At 43.5% G+C, this 20,236-nt stretch overlaps 7 protein-coding genes across 41 annotated transcripts in view; all 7 read right to left on the bottom strand.

The window, feature by feature from the left end:
- LOC139331840 (protocadherin gamma-A2-like) overlaps positions 1 to 2,431 on the bottom strand; it is a 3,611-nt gene extending 1,180 nt beyond the window's left edge. The window contains exon 1 of the mRNA XM_070963480.1: positions 1 to 2,431. This exon is cut by the window's left edge and continues 1,180 nt beyond it. Within this exon, the coding sequence (XP_070819581.1) occupies positions 1 to 2,086 (2,086 nt within the window). The 5' untranslated portion in view covers positions 2,087 to 2,431.
- Positions 1 to 20,236, bottom strand: part of LOC139331585 (protocadherin gamma-C5-like) — a 296,020-nt gene that overhangs the window by 135,954 nt on the left and 139,830 nt on the right. For 2 of the 35 annotated variants that reach the window (XM_070963130.1, XM_070963149.1), the window contains exon 1: positions 17,259 to 19,697. The exons of the other annotated variants lie outside the window; for them this stretch is intronic. In XM_070963130.1, coding sequence (XP_070819231.1) covers positions 17,259 to 19,697 — 2,439 coding nt within the window. Of the gene's footprint in view, positions 1 to 17,258; positions 19,698 to 20,236 lie in introns of those variants that run through there. 35 annotated transcript variants of the gene reach the window in all.
- The window catches only part of LOC139331599 (protocadherin beta-16-like), a 236,821-nt gene that overhangs the window by 90,088 nt on the left and 126,497 nt on the right, over positions 1 to 20,236 (bottom strand). The gene's annotated exons all lie outside the window — the stretch shown is intronic.
- LOC139331597 (protocadherin gamma-A7-like) lies at positions 2,987 to 5,478 on the bottom strand. The gene is made up of 2 exons (XM_070963187.1): positions 5,092 to 5,478; positions 2,987 to 3,807 (listed from the first exon to the last, which is right to left on the bottom strand). The coding sequence occupies exons 1-2, from the start codon at positions 5,476 to 5,478 to the stop codon at positions 3,022 to 3,024; spliced, it is 1,173 nt and encodes a 390-aa protein (XP_070819288.1). The 3' UTR covers positions 2,987 to 3,021.
- Positions 6,469 to 8,910, bottom strand: LOC139331601 (protocadherin gamma-A1-like). Its single transcript, XM_070963190.1, has one exon. It carries the CDS (start codon positions 8,908 to 8,910, stop codon positions 6,469 to 6,471), a length of 2,442 nt encoding a protein of 813 aa, XP_070819291.1.
- Positions 9,248 to 13,076, bottom strand: LOC139331595 (protocadherin gamma-A7-like). The gene is made up of 3 exons (XM_070963185.1): positions 12,696 to 13,076; position 12,278; positions 9,248 to 11,407 (listed from the first exon to the last, which is right to left on the bottom strand). The coding sequence occupies exons 1-3, from the start codon at positions 13,074 to 13,076 to the stop codon at positions 10,614 to 10,616; spliced, it is 1,176 nt and encodes a 391-aa protein (XP_070819286.1). The 3' UTR covers positions 9,248 to 10,613.
- Positions 13,465 to 16,659, bottom strand: LOC139331613 (protocadherin beta-16-like). The gene has a single exon (XM_070963204.1). It carries the CDS (start codon positions 16,323 to 16,325, stop codon positions 13,863 to 13,865), a length of 2,463 nt encoding a protein of 820 aa, XP_070819305.1. The 5' UTR covers positions 16,326 to 16,659; the 3' UTR covers positions 13,465 to 13,862.

Below are 20,236 nucleotides of genomic sequence, written 5' to 3'. Positions count from 1 at the left end.
AGGAAACCACAGCCAAAGCCAGCACCAAGTAAAAAGTCAGATTGTCATTGTACTCCTTGTCGTGAGGAAAGTCAGTGAACTCCGACAGCACTTCAGGGAAGCTGTCCGCCACCGCCACGTTAACAATGACTGTAGCTGAACGAGAGGGCTGCCCGTTGTCCTCCACTATAACAGTCAGTCTTTGTTTGACTGCATCTTTATCAGTCACTTGGCGGATCGTTCTTATTTCTCCATTCTGTAAGCCCACTTCAAACAGCGCCCTGTCTGTGGCTTTCTGCAGTTTATAGGAGAGCCAGGCATTCTGTCCAGAGTCCACATCAACAGCCACCACTTTGGTCACCAGATAGCCCACATCTGCTGAACGAGGCACCATTTCAGCCACCACAGAGCCACCAGTCTGGACTGGGTACAGCACCTGAGGGGGGTTGTCGTTCTGGTCCTGGATCGTTATTTTCACTGTCACGTTACTGCTGAGTGGAGGAGAGCCTCCATCCTGCGCTTTGACGCGGAAGTGGAAATCTTTGATCTGCTCGTAGTCGAAAGAGCGCACTGCATGGATGACTCCACTATCAGCACTGACCGACACATATGAGGAGACTGGCACTCCGTTAACAGAGGAGTCCTCCAGGATGTAAGAAACACGCGCATTCTGGTTCCAGTCAGCGTCTGTGGCTTTGACTGTGAATATAGAGAGACCTGGTGTGTTGTTTTCTACAATGTAGGCCTCATATGAGCTCCTCTCAAAGACAGGCGCGTTGTCATTGACATCAGAGATCTGTAAGGTGAGAGTGACGCTGCTGGAGAGGGAGGGCACTCCTTCATCAGAGCAGGTCACAGTGATATTAAAATGAGACGCCACCTCTCTGTCTAATTCACCGTCTGTTAGCAGAGTAAAGAAATTATTTGATGTTGACATGATTGTAAAATGAACATTTTCATCTAAAGCGCAGTGGACTTTGCCATTTTCATCGGAATCTGGATCCTGGACGTTCATCATTGTCAGAACCGTGCCTGGCTTAACGTCCTCAGATATACTGGATGACGTTGACATAATACTGATAGATGGTGGGTTATCGTTCGTGTCCAGCACGTCGATTATAACTTTACATACATCTGAGTTTCCACCTTCATCTGATGCTTGAACATCTATCTCATAATGTCGAGATTTCTCATAATCGAGGTTTCCCACTAAGCTGAATAGCCCGTTTTCTTTATCTATTTCGAACAATTCTAATGCCCCCTTGGGGGCATTTGAAATTGAATATTGGATGCGCCCGTGCGGACCTTCATCTGCATCAGAGGCGCTCACAGTTGTTAGAACAGCTCCTTTCAACGAATTTTCTTTCACATTCGTCTTATACTCTGTATGAGTGCAAACTGGTGCATTGTCGTTCGCGTCTAACACTGTTATTATAATGAGTATGGTCCCAGAGAGCTGCGGGTCATCGCCATCTAACGCAGTTAGTACTAAAGACAATCGCTCCTGTTTCTCTCGGTCAAGATGCTTCTTTAAAACCATCTCAACATTTCTACTGCTGCCAATTCTGTACGGGTTTAACGTGAACGTATCACTTGAACTGAGTGAATAGCCCTGGAGCCCATTTATTCCCACATCGTCGTCAGCTGCTTTTTCTAAAACAAATTTTGATCCAATTTGAGCAGTCTCACTAATGTCGAATTTCATTTCTCTGTTTTTAAAACCGGGAGCGTTGTCGTTAATATCAGTGATCTCGACAGTTACGCTGTAAAACTGCATAGGATTCTCCAGGATTATTTGAAAATCAAGCGCACAGGGCGTCGTCTGTCCGCAGATGGCTTCTCTGTCTATCCGCTCTCTGATGAGGAGGACTCCCTTTTCTTTATTCAGCTCGATGTATTCTGTACCTTCTCCGGTATATATTCGAGCTTTCCCTGACTTCAGCCTTTTCACATCTAAACCTAAATCCTGAGCTATGTTACCGACCAAAGATCCTGTCGCCATTTCCTCAGGAATGGAGTAGCTGACTTGCCCCAAAACCGAGCTGAGAGAAACAACCGACATAAACACCAGTAGGCTTACTTGCCGTGTCATTGTTCTGTCCGACATTCTCCCGTCCACAAAAAACGGTATAAAATCCTGTATCCAGAAAAAGGATTTTAGCCGTAAATGTCAGTAAAGCAATCAAGAATCCAAACTCCAAAGACAACTGATAATTCGCCTGTGTCCGCGTTTAATCATTCCCCTCTTCTAAAACGTGCTTTTTACTTCTTTTTTTCCTCTTCCACGGTAACATTTCGAGAAGATGGGGGAGGTACAGCTGCAATGAGCTCTGCAATCTCAGCAGACTGGTCAACAGCGTCGCTGTGAGTTGGATGCACTGAACTACACATTTCACGGGCATTCATGAATTTATGGGCTAATCAAACTGTGTTCGCTGAGAACACACGTTAAATGCTTAAAAAAAAAAAAAAAACAGAAATAACGTGCTGTGCATATCAGGGAAATGTGAACCCACACACAAGGCCTCAGTGGGCCGAACAGACAGAGGAAAGGCACTGAAAAAGGGAAAGTACACAGCACTGAAACAACTCAACAAAGCACCCTTAATGCTGCGCTATCCATGGTGCTGACAGGCACTTACAAGAGGTGCAGAAGCAACAAGAAGTCAGCACGTTTCACTCTTATAGTACAAATCTAGGTATCTGATGTTTATTCAATAATAGTAGAATTAATGATAAAAAAAATGACAATAACAGAGACATAAAGGAGGACAAGGTACCTAATGTTGGCATTCAATCTGGGGCTTGTGCACCAGATTTGTGAACGTTTTGCAAGTAAATTCTTTTAGAATATTTGTATTTGTTCAGTTAGATATTTACATTCAACATGTCAATCTATCATAAAATGCTCATGTTACAAAAATCTGCACAATAACTTCAGTGAAATCATCAAGAACTAAGTTAATTTAATTTCTGGTAAGGGTGACTGTTAGGATTGACACAATGTAATTTAAAAAATAATAATCATATTAAATTGCAGATTCACAGAATATAGGAAGAGACAATGCCAACCTCTAGAGGAGAGTCTGGTTCATCCAGGATGTTCTTCTCACTCTGCAGCCGCTGCATCGTCCCTGTTGAACTGGGGTCCATTATCAGCACGTTCTGACTACCAGCTCTGCCGAACTTACAGTCACTCTTTCTGGAGTCAGTCGTCCTGCACACCTCGTAATTGTACACGTGTGGGAGAGTCCCTGTCCCCAAAGTGTCTGAGTAACGTGGTGGATAATATGGAATGACAGGCAGACTGGAGTGATACAGGACGCGAGACTGTCTCCATCTGTAGATTTTCACTGATATAATAACCACCAAACACGTGATGAAGAGGAAGGAAACCACAGCCAAAGCCAGCACCAAGTAAAAAGTCAGCTTGTCATTGTACTCCTTGTCGTGTGGAAAGTCAGTGAACTCCGACAGCACTTCAGGGAAGCTGTCCGCCACCGCCACGTTAACAATGACTGTAGCTGAACGAGAGGGCTGCCCGTTGTCCTCCACTATAACAGTCAGTCTTTGTTTGACTGCATCTTTATCAGTCACTTGGCGGATCGTTCTTATTTCTCCATTCTGTAAGCCCACTTCAAACAGCGCCCTGTCTGTGGCTTTCTGCAGTTTATAGGAGAGCCAGGCATTCTGTCCAGAGTCCACATCAACAGCCACCACTTTGGTCACCAGATAGCCCACATCTGCTGAACGAGGCACCATTTCAGCCACCACAGAGCCACCAGTCTGGACTGGGTACAGGACCTGAGGGGGGTTGTCGTTCTGATCCTGGATCATTATTTTCACTGTCACGTTGCTGCTGAGTGGAGGAGAGCCTCCATCCTGCGCTTTGACACTGAATACAAGCTGCTTGATTTGTTCATAATCAAATGAGCGCACTGCTTGTATAACTCCAGTTTCAGAGTTTATAGACACAAAAGATGAAACTGGGCTGCCACTGACCTGAGTGTCCTCCAGAAAGTATGAGATTCTTGCGTTTTGATTCCAATCAGAATCTTGTGCACTCACAGTAAATATTGACATCCCAGGGACATTATTTTCAACTACATAGGCAGAATAATTGGGTTCAGTAAAAAGTGGAGCATTATCATTTACATCAGAAATTCTCAGGTGTAAAGCTGTTTTAGTAGAAAGTCGGGGTGAACCTGAATCGGTTGCAGTTATAGTTATGTTGTATTCTCCTTTGGTTTCACGATCAAAAGGTATATCTGAAAGCAAACTGTAATAATTACTCAAAGAAGATTGGATTTTAAATGGAAGCTTAGAATCTATCGAGCATGTGATCTGGCCATTTCTTTCAGAGTCTGCATCTTTGACATTAAAAACAGCTATTGTCGTGCCTGGAGGGACATCTTCTGAAATCAGACTAGAGAAGGACATTATATTTATAACTGGGGCGTTATCATTTATGTCAGTGACCTCAATGACAACTTTGGCTGCGTCACTTAGGCCTCCCTGATCTTTGGCAATGACTCGTATTTCAAATTTTTTGTCTTTTTCAAAGTCAATTTTATCAGCAACAGTTATTTTGCCGGATGTACTATCAATTTCAAACTTTTCGCCAGACTTTCCCTTTACGTTGGAAAAAGTATATGTAACCAAGCCATTAGACCCACTGTCGGCATCTGAAGCATTAACAGTGGTTACATAAGTCCCTATGGGTGCATTTTCTATCACTGTAGCAGTGTAAATTGATTGATTAAATATAGGAGGGTTATCATTGACATCGAGAACAGTGATTTCTATATTTACTGTACCAGATCTCTGTGGAGTTCCTCCGTCGACTGCAATCAGCTTTAAAGAGAGGTGCGGATTCAACTCTCTGTCTAATGGCTTCTGTAAAATCATTACAGCGAATTTGATTCCATCTGCGTTCGAGTGCTGCTTCAAAACGAAGTTTTCATTCGGAGATAAGACATATTTTTGCAAAGTGTGAACTCCTGCATCGGGGTCATATGCGCTTTCTAAGTCGAAATGTGACCCTATTGTTGCTGATTCACTAATTTCGAGATTAATTACGTTATTTTTGAAAGTTGGCGCGTGGTCATTGACGTCTAATATCTCTACTGTCACCCTGTGCAGCTCAATTGGATTTTCTAAGATAATTTCGAAGCTGAAGCTGCACGGTGTCACATCTCCGCAAAGCTCTTCTCGGTCTATTCTCTCATTCACCACTAGAATCCCTTTGTCTGTCTTCAGCTCAGTGTACTGATTGTTTTCTCCGGTCACGATACGGGCCCGACCAGAACGGAGCCGATTCAGATCCAAACCCAGGTCTTGTGCTACATTACCGATTAGAGAGCCCGTCTTCATCTCCTCTGGAATGGAATAGCGGATTTGGCCGTCGATGGTGGAAATCATGGAGACGAAAACGAATAGTTGCCGTGTAAGTGTCCAACACAACAGCCATTTTCCGCATCGATGCTGGTGTATCCCCATGTCATACAGAATGAAATCCAAAATGTGATTATATATCCCACAGCCACAGAGGTGGACGCAAGGTACCCTCCAGCTCAATAACGCTGCATTTCTGTTGAGCAGAATTGTTAGATTATTACGACCAAACAACAACTGTTCTGTCAAGGCGACTGCACTTCGGTCGAATGCCTCGCCTCCTTGTATGAAGCCTGTTTCTCCTCCTCCTCCTCTTTCTCTCCTCTATCACTGCCGTAACACAACTAGACTCTGTTAACTGATCAACAGCGTCCCTTAGAGTCCAAACTGAGGAAAAACCCAGGCCGACAGTTAAGAGAGGAAAAAAAAAAAAAAAAAAAAACTGTCCAAACTACTATGGGAACCGATAGGAATATATAAATCTGTAAATCAACACAGGGCAAATTTTAACCCAGGATGTAACTAACATTACACACACATAAGAAAACCAAAACCACGGACATAAAGCCAGCCATAGAGCAGTATCACCAAACCAGTGTTATAATGTGAAACTATCCAGCAAGGCAAATTACGAAAAGGGATTAATGTTTTTGTTTTTTTAGGGTATAACTATATATATAGTTCGAAAGTACTATGAACATCAGACACTGCAATAAGAAATAAATACCTTAAAGGATAGAAACCAATAATTGGAGTCAGTAAAAAGAACATTATTGTATTGTCAGCACTGTTAATTGCATATTTCTAATGTTGCAAACAGAAGCTAATTATGAGTCCGCTTCAACACACAATGTAACTAAGTAAAAAAGGTGTGCGTGTTAAATAACATAATAGCATGTCATTTTTGAGAACACAAGTGTTAATATGGTTTTTTCTTTTCTTTTTTTTTGAGTTGAATGTGAACACAGGGGCAGGGGTCGCAAAGTGAGGTGCTGTCCATGGTGCTGAAAATGAATGCACAGCGCGCAAAAGCTCACTATCAAATTAACTGAACAGAGAGGGGGAAATAATAGCACACAGACGAAGTGACATCATTTAACTAACCTCTAAAGGAGAGTCTGGTTCATCCAGGATGCTCTTCTCACTCTGCAGCCGCTGCATCGTCCCTGTTGAACTGGGGTCCATTATCAGCACGTTCTGACTACCAGCTCTGCCGAACTTACAGTCACTCTTTCTGGAGTCAGTCGTCCTGCACACCTCGTAATTGTACACGTGTGGGAGAGTCCCTGTCCCCAAAGTGTCTGAGTAACGTGGTGGATAATATGGAATCACAGGCAGACTGGAGTGATACAGGACGCGAGACTGTCTCCATCTGTAGATTTTCACTGATATAATAACCACCAAACACGTGATGAAGAGGAAGGAAACCACAGCCAAAGCCAGCACCAAGTAAAAAGTCAGGTTGTCATTGTACTCTTTGTCGTGTGGAAAGTCAGTGAACTCCGACAGCACTTCAGGGAAGCTGTCCGCCACCGCCACGTTAACAATGACTGTAGCTGAACGAGAGGGCTGCCCGTTGTCCTCCACTATAACAGTCAGTCTTTGTTTGACTGCATCTTTATCAGTCACTTGGCGGATCGTTCTTATTTCTCCATTCTGTAAGCCCACTTCAAACAGCGCCCTGTCTGTGGCTTTCTGCAGTTTATAGGAGAGCCAGGCATTCTGTCCAGAGTCCACATCAACAGCCACCACTTTGGTCACCAGATAGCCCACATCTGCTGAACGAGGCACCATTTCAGCCACCACAGAGCCACCAGTCTGGACTGGGTACAGGACCTGAGGGGGGTTGTCGTTCTGATCCTGGATCATTATTTTCACTGTCACGTTGCTGCTGAGTGGAGGAGAGCCTCCATCCTGCGCCTTCACTACCAGCTCAAGTTGTTTAATTTGTTCATAGTCAAAAGAGCGCACTGCATGGATAGCTCCAGTTTCAGAGTTTATAGAGAGGTAAGAAGAAGTTGGACCTCCATTTATCTGTGTTTCCTCGAGCAAGTACGATATTCTAGCGTTTTGATTCCAGTCAGCATCCTGTGCTTTGACAGAAAATATGGACATTCCAGGGGAATTATTCTCTGTCACATGAGAAACGTAGCTATTTTTATCAAATAATGGGGCATTATCATTGACATCAGAGATTCTCAGGCGCAATATTGTCGTGCTTGACAGAGAAGGCGATCCCGAATCGGTTGCCCTTACAGTTATGTTATACTCCGGCACAACTTCTCTGTCAAAAGCTGAGTCTGTTACTAATGCATAATAATTAGTTAATGTTGACTTTATTTTAAATGGCAGGCTACTGTCTGTTTTACAAATAATTTGGCCATTTTGCTCTGAGTCCGCGTCCATCACATTAATTATTGCCACTGTGGTACCCGAGGCAGAATCCTCCGGCACGGGGCTGGAGAATGACATCACATTTATGACAGGCGCATTGTCGTTGACGTCCACAATCTCAATAAGTACCTTACTTGAATCTGTCAGACCTCCTTGGTCCATGGCTTCAATCATAATTTCATATTTCTTATCTTTTTCATAATCCACTTGTCCTATAAGTGTTATGATTCCCGTCATTTCGTCTAAATGAAATATGTCAGCAAGCTGCTCTTTCATGTTTGAAAATCTATATGTGACAAGACCGTTTGATCCACTGTCTGCATCACTTGCATTCACTGTCGTTATATAGGTGCCTTTTGGTGCATTCTCTGAGACAGTAGCTCTGTAGAGACTCTGGTTGAAAATGGGAGGATTATCATTCGCATCAAGCACTGTAATATCTATATTTACTGTACCAGATCTATGCGGAGTTCCACCGTCGATAGCCATCAGCTTCAGTGATATTCTTGGCTCGCTTTCTCTGTCTAACGACTTTTGTAAGATCATTTCCGCATATTTTCGTCCATCTGGGCTTGAGTGTTGCTTCAAACCAAAAACACCATTAGTAGTTAATATGTATTTCTGGAGACCGTTACTTCCTACATCTGCGTCTTCGGCACTCGGTAGTAAAAAGCGTGATCCCAGAGTGGCAGATTCGCTGATTTCAAATTTAATTTCATCCTTTCTAAACGTCGGAGAATTGTCATTTATGTCTGTTATTTCCACCGTTACTCTGTGTAATTCCATCGGATTTTCTAAAATCACCTCAAAGCTGAAGCTGCACGGTGTTACGTCTCCACAAAGCTGCTCTCGGTCTATCCTCTCGTTCACGACTAAAATGCCTTTGTCTGTCATCAGCTCGGTGTACTGGATGCTTTGTCTGGTCACGATACGGGCACGGCCAGAGCGGAGCCTTTGCACATCCAAGCCAAGGTCTTGAGCTACGTTACCAATAAGAGATCCCCTTTTAAGCTCCTCAGGAACTGTATACCTGATTTGACCAGACGCGATGTGACTGAGACACCAAAGAAACAGCAGAAACGCCCGGACTGGCCTGCTATTCAAACGCCATTTTGAGCAAAACGGAGATTTTTCAAACGCCATTGCGCAAATAAGAAAAGGTGAAATCAACAGCCTGCTATACACTCTGAACAGACACCACCGACGGTTGCATCAAGTAATCCTTTGAGTTGAAGTCTTCCCTCCGAATGAAATTGTGACCGCAGTCCTGCGTATGAAGCCCAGTTTGTCGTCTCTCCTGACGAAAGGGAAAAATGAGGGCTCTGCCTCCACTGAATCAACCCTGAACACTTGTTTCACTGACCAACAGCGTCCCTTACTGTCCAAAGCACGAACATCATAAACACAGGCAGAAAATAAAAGTCAATTTGCCAAGAATTTCAGTGTATAAGAGCTGGACTTGTCGATTAAAACGGCAATATTGTTATACATATCCATAAAATACAGAACCAAATGTGCGTTTTGTATTACTATTGTTGTTGTTGTTGTTGTTGTTGTTATTTTAGTGGTTTTTGTTGTATAATTTCTGACCGAAATTAGCACATATGTGTGATGAATAAGAGCAAAGCCTACAGTCTTCGGTTCTGCATTAATTCACATCGAACCAAATGATATTGAGCCTGAAACATGTGAAAATGTATCTACAGTAACAACGGAGGGAAGGTTACCTCGTGACTAAAAATTCGGCTGCTTAAGCGTTCAGATCTTGCTCTGGTTACAGTGCAGAGAGGAGACCTAAAGCATCATATGTTAAGCGGAAGCAACAAGTCGAGGCGTCTGGTGCAGTTAACAAACTTTAATGATGATGAAAGTGCTGCCAGTGGTCTGCAATAAATAGAAATTACAAACAAAGAAACAAAATAGACTGTGGGACATGGTAAATAAATGTCTTCATAGTGATAATATCAAATTTATATATAGATTTAAAAAAACTTAAATATTATAAACTCAAAGTCTCAAATGACACAGCAGTCTAAAGAACTAGAAAGACTTAAATGAGATTTCCACAATTTTACATAATATAAGACTATTAATCCCAAATTACTGATTATACTTCCAATAAAGCAAAACGTATAGTGCACGGCATCACGTTGCTGAACAGCCACCGTCAGGCAAAAGAAGAAAGGAAAAAGAAAAAAAGCTGACATGTTTCACTCTGTGAGCAGGAGGGTTTCTTGTCTGGTCTACAGGGGATGAGTCCTAAAGGAATGACCTCGCAACAGTGGTGTGCTCAGTTTCAGTCCTGAGACTTTAGCTGAAGTCTAAACACAAGAAAAAGTCTTTCAGCATATGGACTAAGTAGACACACGGTATCATCACAGTCTTCCTACAGGCTTTCTTAACGGCACAGAGTTTAATCAACCGGGCAACAGGCTACACGTATTCCTCGTTAGGGACCTGGATTGTTGCGAATCGGGTCCGTCCATCTCTGGAAAAGTGCCACCGAGTAAGTAGACGGGGTTTACAAGTCTGGTCTGCATACATCTTAACAACTAGCCAGCAACAGCAGCAGCCTAATTTTCACACATTTTTGCGCAATGACAGTTCTTGTAAAAGAAAAAAAAAAAAGTTCTTACACCTGAATACAGCATCAGGCTCTTGCTCTATAGTGAATTAAGCAGCAGTTCACAAAATAAATTTAACCTAGAGTCAGTGCAGCTGTCAATGAGCTGTGGTTTTGAGTGCCACATGAGTTACCAATGCTTGACAAGTTACACCTGAGCGCAAACGTCACAAAGAGTTTAGTGAGACTTCCGAAAAGGCACAAACATAATTAGAGGTGAAGATCAATATGTCAAAGGCCTCACCTCAAGAGGAGAGTCTGGTTCATCCAGGATGCTCTTCTCACTCTGCAGCCGCTGCATCGTCCCTGTTGAACTGGGGTCCATTATCAGCACGTTCTGACTAGCAGCTCTGCCGAACTTACAGTCACTCTTTCTGGAGTCAGTCGTCCTGCACACCTCGTAATTGTACACGTGTGGGAGAGTCCCTGTCCCCAAAGTGTCTGAGTAACGTGGTGGATAATATGGAATCACAGGCAGACTGGAGTGATACAGGACGCGAGACTGTCTCCATCTGTAGATTTTCACTGATATAATAACCACCAAACACGTGATGAAGAGGAAGGAAACCACAGCCAAAGCCAGCACCAAGTAAAAAGTCAGCTTGTCATTGTACTCCTTGTCGTGTGGAAAGTCAGTGAACTCCGACAGCACTTCAGGGAAGCTGTCCGCCACCGCCACGTTAACAATGACTGTAGCTGAACGAGAGGGCTGCCCGTTGTCCTCCACTATAACAGTCAGTCTTTGTTTGACTGCATCTTTATCAGTCACTTGGCGGATCGTTCTTATTTCTCCATTCTGTAAGCCCACTTCAAACAGCGCCCTGTCTGTGGCTTTCTGCAGTTTATAGGAGAGCCAGGCATTCTGTCCAGAGTCCACATCAACAGCCACCACTTTGGTCACCAGATAGCCCACATCTGCTGAACGAGGCACCATTTCAGCCACCACAGAGCCACCAGTCTGGACTGGGTACAGCACCTGAGGGGGGTTGTCGTTCTGATCTTGAATATTTAATTTAACTGTCGTATTGCTGCTTAAAGGAGGGGAACCCCCGTCCTGTCCTTTGACAAGAATATTTAGAGTTTTAATTTGCTCGAAGTCAAATGATCGAACTGCCTGTATAAGTCCATTTTCTGCATTTACAGATATGTAAGTTGATATGGGGTTGCCATTTAACTGAGTATCAATAAGCAGGTAAGACACACGTGCATTCTGCCCCGAGTCAGAGTCGTGTGCTTTCACGGAAAACACGGACAATCCTGGGGAGTTATTCTCCATGATATTAGCTTCATAATAACTCTGCTCAAATACGGGGGCATTATCATTGACGTCGGATACTCGAAGTGTTATTGTCTTGTTAGTAGAGAGTGGTGGATGACCTTCATCCACAGCCGTAAATGTGATATTGTAATCAGGATTACGTTCCCTGTCAAGTACACCGTTTGTCACCAGAGTATAATAATTCTTTAGAGAAGAGTGGATTGCAAACGGGATATTTCCGGTAACTGAGCAGTCTACTTTGCCATTTTTGCCCGAGTCTAGATCTTTGACGTTTATGATAGCTACAGTAGTTCCACTGGGAGAATCCTCGGGAATGGCGCTAGAAAACGAGGTTAGTGTTATGACAGGTGCATTGTCATTCACATCTGTCACCTCAATCATTACTTTTGTTGATGTGCTCTGTCCGCCTTGATCTTTCGCCTGCACGCCAATCTCATAGATTTTATTCTCCTCATAATCAATCATGCCGTTTACAGTTAAATCGCCGCTGTTTTCATCCAGATGAAACAGTTCAGCAACGTTACTAGACATACGATTAAAATGGTATGTAACGCGGCCATTCATCCCTTCATCTGCATCTGTGGCGCTCAAGCTCACCACTAATGTACCCTTTGCAACATTTTCTTTGACAGACGCCTTGAAATTTGATTGCGTAAAAACCGGAGCATTGTCATTTGTGTCTCGCACAGTTACGTGTATTTTCAGTGTCCCTGATCTCTGTGGTTCACCACCGTCCACGGCAGATAGCGTGAGAAGCAGCTTTTCCTCTTTCTCGCGGTCTAGGGCGTTAGAAAGATACAATTGTGCGTATTTATGACCGTTTGGGCTGGACAGGACCTTAATGTTGAAATGTGTGGTTGGGTGTAACGTGTAGCTGTGCAAAGCGTTGATACCGACATCAGGATCGGTCGCACTCTCTTGTAATATTTCGGTTCCTGGGAGAGCAGATTCTAGTATTTCTACATGCACTTCTTTCTCATGAAACGCAGGCGCATTATCATTAACATCCAGCACTTCCACGACAACGCTATGTAGTTGCATTGGATTGGTCATGATCATTTCAAAATTCAAGCTGCAGGGCGATGTCTGCCCGCAGAGCTGTTCTCTATCTATTCTTTCTCCCACGACAAGAATCCCTTTGTCTGCATCCAGCCTGATATACTCGCTGCTATCACTGCTAACAATTCTGGCACCGCCTGATATCAGTCTTTTAGCGTCAATACCTAAATCTTCAGCCACATTTCCTACAAATGAGCCCTTTCTCATCTCCTCTGGGACAGAATAGCGGATCTGACAGGCTGCGGCGTCGATGATAAAAACAAGGATGAAGGCCCGTACTTGCCATGTAACAGCGGGTTCACTGCTGACGAAAGGCATATTCTCAAAGCAATCCACGCAACTCCGCATAAAAGTATGTAGCAAAAAGCCGGTCGGTTAATACGTAACGTCCTTCTGTTATAATCCACAGTGCGACAACGAATCCATTAGTCTAAAAAACAGGAGTGAAAATGGAGACAGAATGATGTCCTGTCTTCCACGACACACTATGAAAAGTACAGGGGGTGTAGCTGCGTATCAGAAGCCTCACATGTGCTTTGAAGACCAATAGCGGCCCTTAGAGTCAGAAATGAGAATAACAAGTGCTTTCATTAAAGAAAGGACTGAAAATCATCTTTACGTTGCAGTTGAGTGTGTGTAGCAGCTAAATGACGTTATTTTTAATGTTGTGTGTGCATGTATATGATGTATTAGAATGAAAATAAGATGTGTAAGATGAAGCTGATAAGGATAAGTGACTAGAAAAGATAAAGTGGGAGAGTAAAATGCACCACAACCATGACGCATGTTAACTGCACTCTTTGGTCATGCTATTTGCGATCTGCTTCCTCCTGTGAAAAAGAAAAAAAAAGAAAAAGAAAAAAGAAAACAACACTTGTTTCAGAATGACAAGTGACTGAAAACCCCCGATTCAGAAAAGAAAACATGAAAGGGTAATAACACAGAAGGGCATCAGAGCATGTCATTGTGTGCATTTTCCTGACTGATTCTTTTTTACTTCAGTTCACTGGTTGAACTCAGAGAGGAGCTGTCCACCACTAGTGGTACTGAAGACGCTGTCCGAAAAGGCAGTGAGACAAACCATAAAACGAAGTCATATCTGTAATCTAATATCTGACATGATGAATGAAGCGTTTAAATCATGTGAGTTTGTAAATGACCCACCTCGAGAGGAGAGTCTGGTTCATCCAGGATGCTCTTCTCACTCTGCAGCCGCTGCATCGTCCCTGTTGAACTGGGGTCCATTATCAGCACGTTCTGACTACCAGCTCTGCCGAACTTACAGTCACTCTTTCTGGAGTCAGTCGTCCTGCACACCTCGTAATTGTACACGTGTGGGAGAGTCCCTGTCCCCAAAGTGTCTGAGTAACGTGGTGGATAATATGGAATGACAGGCAGACTGGAGTGATACAGGACGCGAGACTGTCTCCATCTGTAGATTTTCACTGATATAATAACCACCAAACACGTGATGAAGAGGAAGGAAACCACAGCCAAAGCCAGCACCAAGTAAAAAGTCAGATTGTCATTGTACTCTTTGTCGTGTGGAAAGTCAGTGAACTCCGACAGCACTTCAGGGAAGCTGTCCGCCACCGCCACGTTAACAATGACTGTAGCTGAACGAGAGGGCTGCCCGTTGTCCTCCACTATAACAGTCAGTCTTTGTTTGACTGCATCTTTATCAGTCACTTGGCGGATCGTTCTTATTTCTCCATTCTGTAAGCCCACTTCAAACAGCGCCCTGTCTGTGGCTTTCTGCAGTTTATAGGAGAGCCAGGCATTCTGTCCAGAGTCCACATCAACAGCCACCACTTTGGTCACCAGATAGCCCACATCTGCTGAACGAGGCACCATCTCAGCCACCACAGAGCCACCAGTCTGGACTGGGTACAGCACCTGAGGGGGGTTGTCGTTCTGGTCCTGGATCATTATTCGAACTGTAGCCACTGAACTCAGAGGAGGGGATCCAGCATCACGAGCTGTTACGTTAAATTCAAACCACTTGATTTGCTCATAATCAAACGACCTCACTGCGTGAATGACGCCGTTTTCTGAATTTACTGACACTAACGAAGAAACAGCGACTCCATTAATCTCATTTTCTTGCAGAAAGTAGGAAACCCGAGCGTTTTGGCCCCAGTCTGCATCACTAGCACTGAGAGCAAACACAGACAACCCAGGAGAGTTGTTCTCTGGTACAGTCTGACTATATTCTGACTCATCAAATTTAGGTGGGCTGTCATTCACGTCAGACACTTTTACATTGATGTTTTTACTGCTAGACAGAGGTGGCGCGCCTTGGTCAGAGACGGTGATGGTGATGTTATACTCAGGAATACTTTCTCTGTCTAAGTAGCCTTCGGTTACTATCGTATAATATCCTGTTAATGAAGACTCGATTTTGAAAGGCACGTCAGAGTTAATGGAGCACTTGACGACACCGTTCCCATCAGAGTCTTCATCATCAACGTTAACTACAGCTATAGTCGTACCTGCGGGAGAGTCCTCGGATATGGAGTTAGAGAATGACATAAGCTGTATTGTAGGCACGTTGTCATTCTCGTCAATTACTTGAATAATGACTTTGCATGTGTCTGTGTACCCCCCGTGGTCACTAGCCTGAACGTTTAATTGATACGTTTTCGATTTTTCAAAATCCAGTTTACCTGCAACTTTAATCTCTCCAGTTTTATCGTTTACTTCGAAAAGCTGCTTCGCATCTTTGGAGACATGGGGGATGGAAAATGTTACCTCTCCGTTAAGTCCTTTATCTGCGTCATTTGCGCTAACAGTGGTTACCACTGTTCCTTCAGGAGAGTTCTCCTTGACATCTGCTTTATAAACAGGCTGACTACACACCGGTGCATTATCGTTTGCATCCAGCACAGTGATATGAACACGCACTGTCCCTGATCTATGCGGCTCTCCTCCATCTGAAGCAAGCAGCACGAGTGTGTGAGTCTCCTCTTTCTCTCGGTCTAGCGGCTTTTGTAAAATCATTTCGATAAATTTTCCACCATCAGGCTGGCTCTGTACTTCCAATTTGAAATGTTCTGTAGGTCTCAGTACGTATTTTTGAATGTCATTAACACCAACATCAGGGTCGTCAGCACTGACCAAAGAGAAGCGGGTCCCTGATGCAACACTTTCAACAATTTTCAAATTAATTTCTTCCTTTGGGAACGAGGGACTGTTATCGTTTATGTCTATAACCTCCACTGTTACTCGATAAAGCTGGATTGGATTTTCCAAAATGACCTCGAAACTGAAGCTACAGGGCGTCGTCTTCCCACACAGTTCTTCTCGGTCGATTCGCTCTTTAATAACCAGCGTGCCTTTGTCTCGGTTTAAATCAACGTACTGACGGCTTCCTTTTGTGATAATACGAGCTTTACCTGATATGAGCCTCGCCACGTCCAAACCTAAGTCTCTGGCAATGTTTCCGACAAAAGACCCCTCTGCCTGCTCCTCCGGTACGGAGTACCGAGCCTGTCCAGTCACTGAGCTCAGCTCGAAAAGACAAAGAATCACAAACGCTGCCTGCCATCGGCCTCTGTGAGCGGTCATCCTCATGCAAGCCATCATAAATCCAGACATGACGACGCCGAGATCTCTTTCAAGGCAACAACGGTGTCATTAAATCCATAAATGGAAAAAGGTAATTATATTTTCAGCTGAGAAATTCCACGACAACTGCTGCAGCCGAGGTCCTTACGGGAAAGACCGTCGTCTTCCCAAGCAGAAAAACACTGAACTGGATTAGAGGGGTGGACCGCTGCACTGCTGATTTAGACATTTAGTCAGTGATGTATCAACAGCGGCGCTCAGAGCCCATGCACGGTAATGTCTGCAGTGTGTGCATCATTAACATCAGTTCAAAAGTTTAATTTGCTCATAAAATGTTATATAAACAAAAATAAATGGATCAAAGTTTTACAAAAAAAAAAAAAAAAAAAAAAGCGGCATGAATGAAGCCCATTCTTATATAATGACCAGGCCTCTTTCCACAAAAGCATCATAAGTTTAAGATCACAGTGACAGTCAGCTGATGGTGAAACACTGATTATGATGTTCAGAACAAAGTAAGAACAACGTGATTGTTGAACAAATCACAGCACATGTTCAAAATGGAAAAATAAGAGGGGCAAAGAAAAAAGGTAGGGGGAATTGCCTTTTGTTATCTGCTTGTTACCTGGTTGCAACAAAATTGCTGACACCACTTAAACTGATAAAGTTGTTAAAGTTTAACTTGAGGATAATCTTAATCTGTATGAGTACCTCTTCAGCTACCTCCAATACTGTAGTTTGTGTGATTCTACATTAAATTTTCACGAATGTGTCGTTTGTTAAAGTAATGAAAGCTGATTTTTATATTGTATCCATTGGGATGAATATATTGACAGTTCCAGGACCATGGACAGTGACATAAAGCGCTGCTGATACACATGGGCACACTTCAAATACTTTTTAGAGGCAAAGAATCCGGCTGATGAGAAAATGCGAATAAGAAAGATGAAATATATCACTCACCAAAGTTGACATTTGAGAACAGGTGCCTGAAAGTTGCTTGTCCAGCTGCGGAGTATCAGTCCCATCTCCATCCACACTCACTAAACTCTGACTCATCGGTTGAATATATTTCATGTCACTCTTTCTGGAGTCAGTCGTCCTGCACACCTCGTAATTGTACACGTGTGGGAGAGTCCCTGTCCCCAAAGTGTCTGAGTAACGTGGTGGATAATATGGAATCACAGGCAGACTGGAGTGATACAGGACGCGAGACTGTCTCCATCTGTAGATTTTCACTGATATAATAACCACCAAACACGTGATGAAGAGGAAGGAAACCACAGCCAAAGCCAGCACCAAGTAAAAAGTCAGATTGTCATTGTACTCCTTGTCGTGTGGAAAGTCAGTGAACTCCGACAGCACTTCAGGGAAGCTGTCCGCCACCGCCACGTTAACAATGACTGTAGCTGAACGAGAGGGCTGCCCGTTGTCCTCCACTATAACAGTCAGTCTTTGTTTGACTGCATCTTTATCAGTCACTTGGCGGATCGTTCTTATTTCTCCATTCTGTAAGCCCACTTCAAACAGCGCCCTGTCTGTGGCTTTCTGCAGTTTATAGGAGAGCCAGGCATTCTGTCCAGAGTCCACATCAACAGCCACCACTTTGGTCACCAGATAGCCCACATCTGCTGAACGAGGCACCATTTCAGCCACCACAGAGCCACCAGTCTGGACTGGGTACAGCACCTGAGGGGGGTTGTCGTTCTGATCCTGGATCATTATTTTCACTGTCACGTTGCTGCTGAGTGGCGGAGAGCCTCCATCCTGCGCTTTGACTACTAGCTGAAGCTGTTTAATTTGCTCATAATCAAAAGAGCGCACCGCATGTAAAACCCCAGTTTCAGAGTTTATGGTCACAAAGTTAGACACTGGATTACCGCTGATTTGTGTGTCCTCCAGGAAATAAGAGATTCGTGCGTTTTGATTCCAGTCTGAGTCTTGCGCACTAACAGTGGTGATAGACATTCCCGGGGAATTATTCTCTGTGACGTAGGCAGAATATGACGTCTTGTCGAACAATGGAACGTTATCATTTACATCGGAGATTCTAAGATGCAATGTGACGGAGCTAGAAAGAGGGGGGGACCCTGAGTCGGTGGCCATTATTGTAATGTCATACTCAGAAGTCGTTTCTCTATCAAAATGCTGATCCGCCACTAAATTATAGTAGTTTGTTAATGATGACTGAATTTTAAGCGGAAGCGTTTTGTCTATGGTACATTTTATCTGTCCATTTTTCTCTGAATCAGCGTCTTTGACATTGATAACAGCTATTGTTGTTCCGAGAGCAGCATCTTCTGATATAGTATTAGAAAATGACATGATATTAATTACTGGAGCATTGTCATTGACATCACTGACATCAATTATAACTTTACTGGTGCCAGTCAAACCTCCTCGATCCCTTGCCTCTAATCTCAGCTCATATTTTTTCTCTTTTTCAAAGTCTATAAGTCCAGCAACTGATATGACACCTGTGTTTTCATCGATACTAAACATATCTACCGTACTGCCTTTTATTTTCGAAAAACTGAATATTATTTCTCCGTTACTGCCGATGTCTGAATCAGTGGCGTTAACTGTTGTTATGTAAGTTCCTTTAGGTGCATTTTCTACGATGGAGGCCCTATAAACAGATTGGTTGAACACAGGTGCGTTATCGTTTACATCTAAGACAGATATATTTATATCCACCGTACCAGATCTTTGTGGGTTTCCACCGTCGACAGCTATTAATTTCAGGAGGAGACTGGGGTGTTCCTCTCTGTCTAATGGCTTCTGCAGCACCAATTCAGCGTATTTACTGCCGTCCGGACTTGCATGCTGTTTCAGAATGAAATAATTATTCGGAGATAGAATGTAATTTTGCAATGCGTTTTGTCCAACGTCAGGATCAACTGCGCTTTCAAGGGGAAATTTTGCTCCAATTGTAGCAGATTCACTCATTTCAAAGTGGATGTCTTTATTCGGAAAGAAAGGCGCATTGTCGTTTATATCTAAAATCTCAACAGTGACTCGATGAAGTTCGATCGGATTTTCTAAAATCATTTCGAAGCTGAAGCTGCACGGTGTCACGTCTCCACAGAGCTGCTCTCGGTCTATTCTCTCATTCACTACCAGGATCCCTTTGTCTGCCTTCAGCTCTGTATACTGGATGTTTTCTCCGCTCACGATACGGGCCCGACCAGAGCGAAGCCTTTTCACATCCAGACCGAGGTCTTGTGCGACATTGCCAATAACGGAGCCTTTTTTCATCTCCTCTGGTATAGAATAACGAATCTGTCCAGCCACTCTGTCACCCATAAATGTAAGCAACATGAGAAAACCTACTTGATATCGTAATATGCAAGCAAATCGCCATCTTACACTTCGAGGGTAGGGTTGGCCTCGGGTTGCCATATCAGGAACAACAAATCGTGACGAATAATGCGTCCTCACTTGAAGAAAACAAAAATGAGTGTGTAGTCCATCTAGAATATATTGCACTACTTTCGGATAACAGCGTGCTTCTGCTCTATTCCAAGACAAATGTGTAAAATAAATCGTCTCTTCAATTTCTGTCCTCTCACGAAGGACAGTATCTCCGCTGTCATGCTAAAGTATGGCAGTGAGGGTGGGGAGTAGGCTGGCTGTGAACACTGAAATCGATGTGCTGATCAACAGCGTCACTTAGAGCCCAAAACCTGAACTCCTTCCACTGGGAAATGAAGACTAAACTTTTATTGACTGAGAATATTTGCAACATAGTATTCAGCTGTTTACTGTTACTACGTTTGCATTTTGTTGAAAAGACGGAGACAAATGAACAATTTAAAGGAAAGTAGAAATCAGAACATAAACTGCAATGACATCCCATTCAGTGTTTCACTGTAACACATACATGATTTCCAAAAGGCAAAACTCTCATATATTAAGTATAGGAAGGTCGCTGTCTGTGT

Source organism: Chaetodon trifascialis, chromosome 5 (assembly GCF_039877785.1).
Source record: "Chaetodon trifascialis isolate fChaTrf1 chromosome 5, fChaTrf1.hap1, whole genome shotgun sequence".
Classification (NCBI taxonomy): Eukaryota; Metazoa; Chordata; class Actinopteri; order Chaetodontiformes; family Chaetodontidae; genus Chaetodon; species Chaetodon trifascialis.
This window is presented reverse-complemented; position numbering and strand designations above follow the sequence as displayed.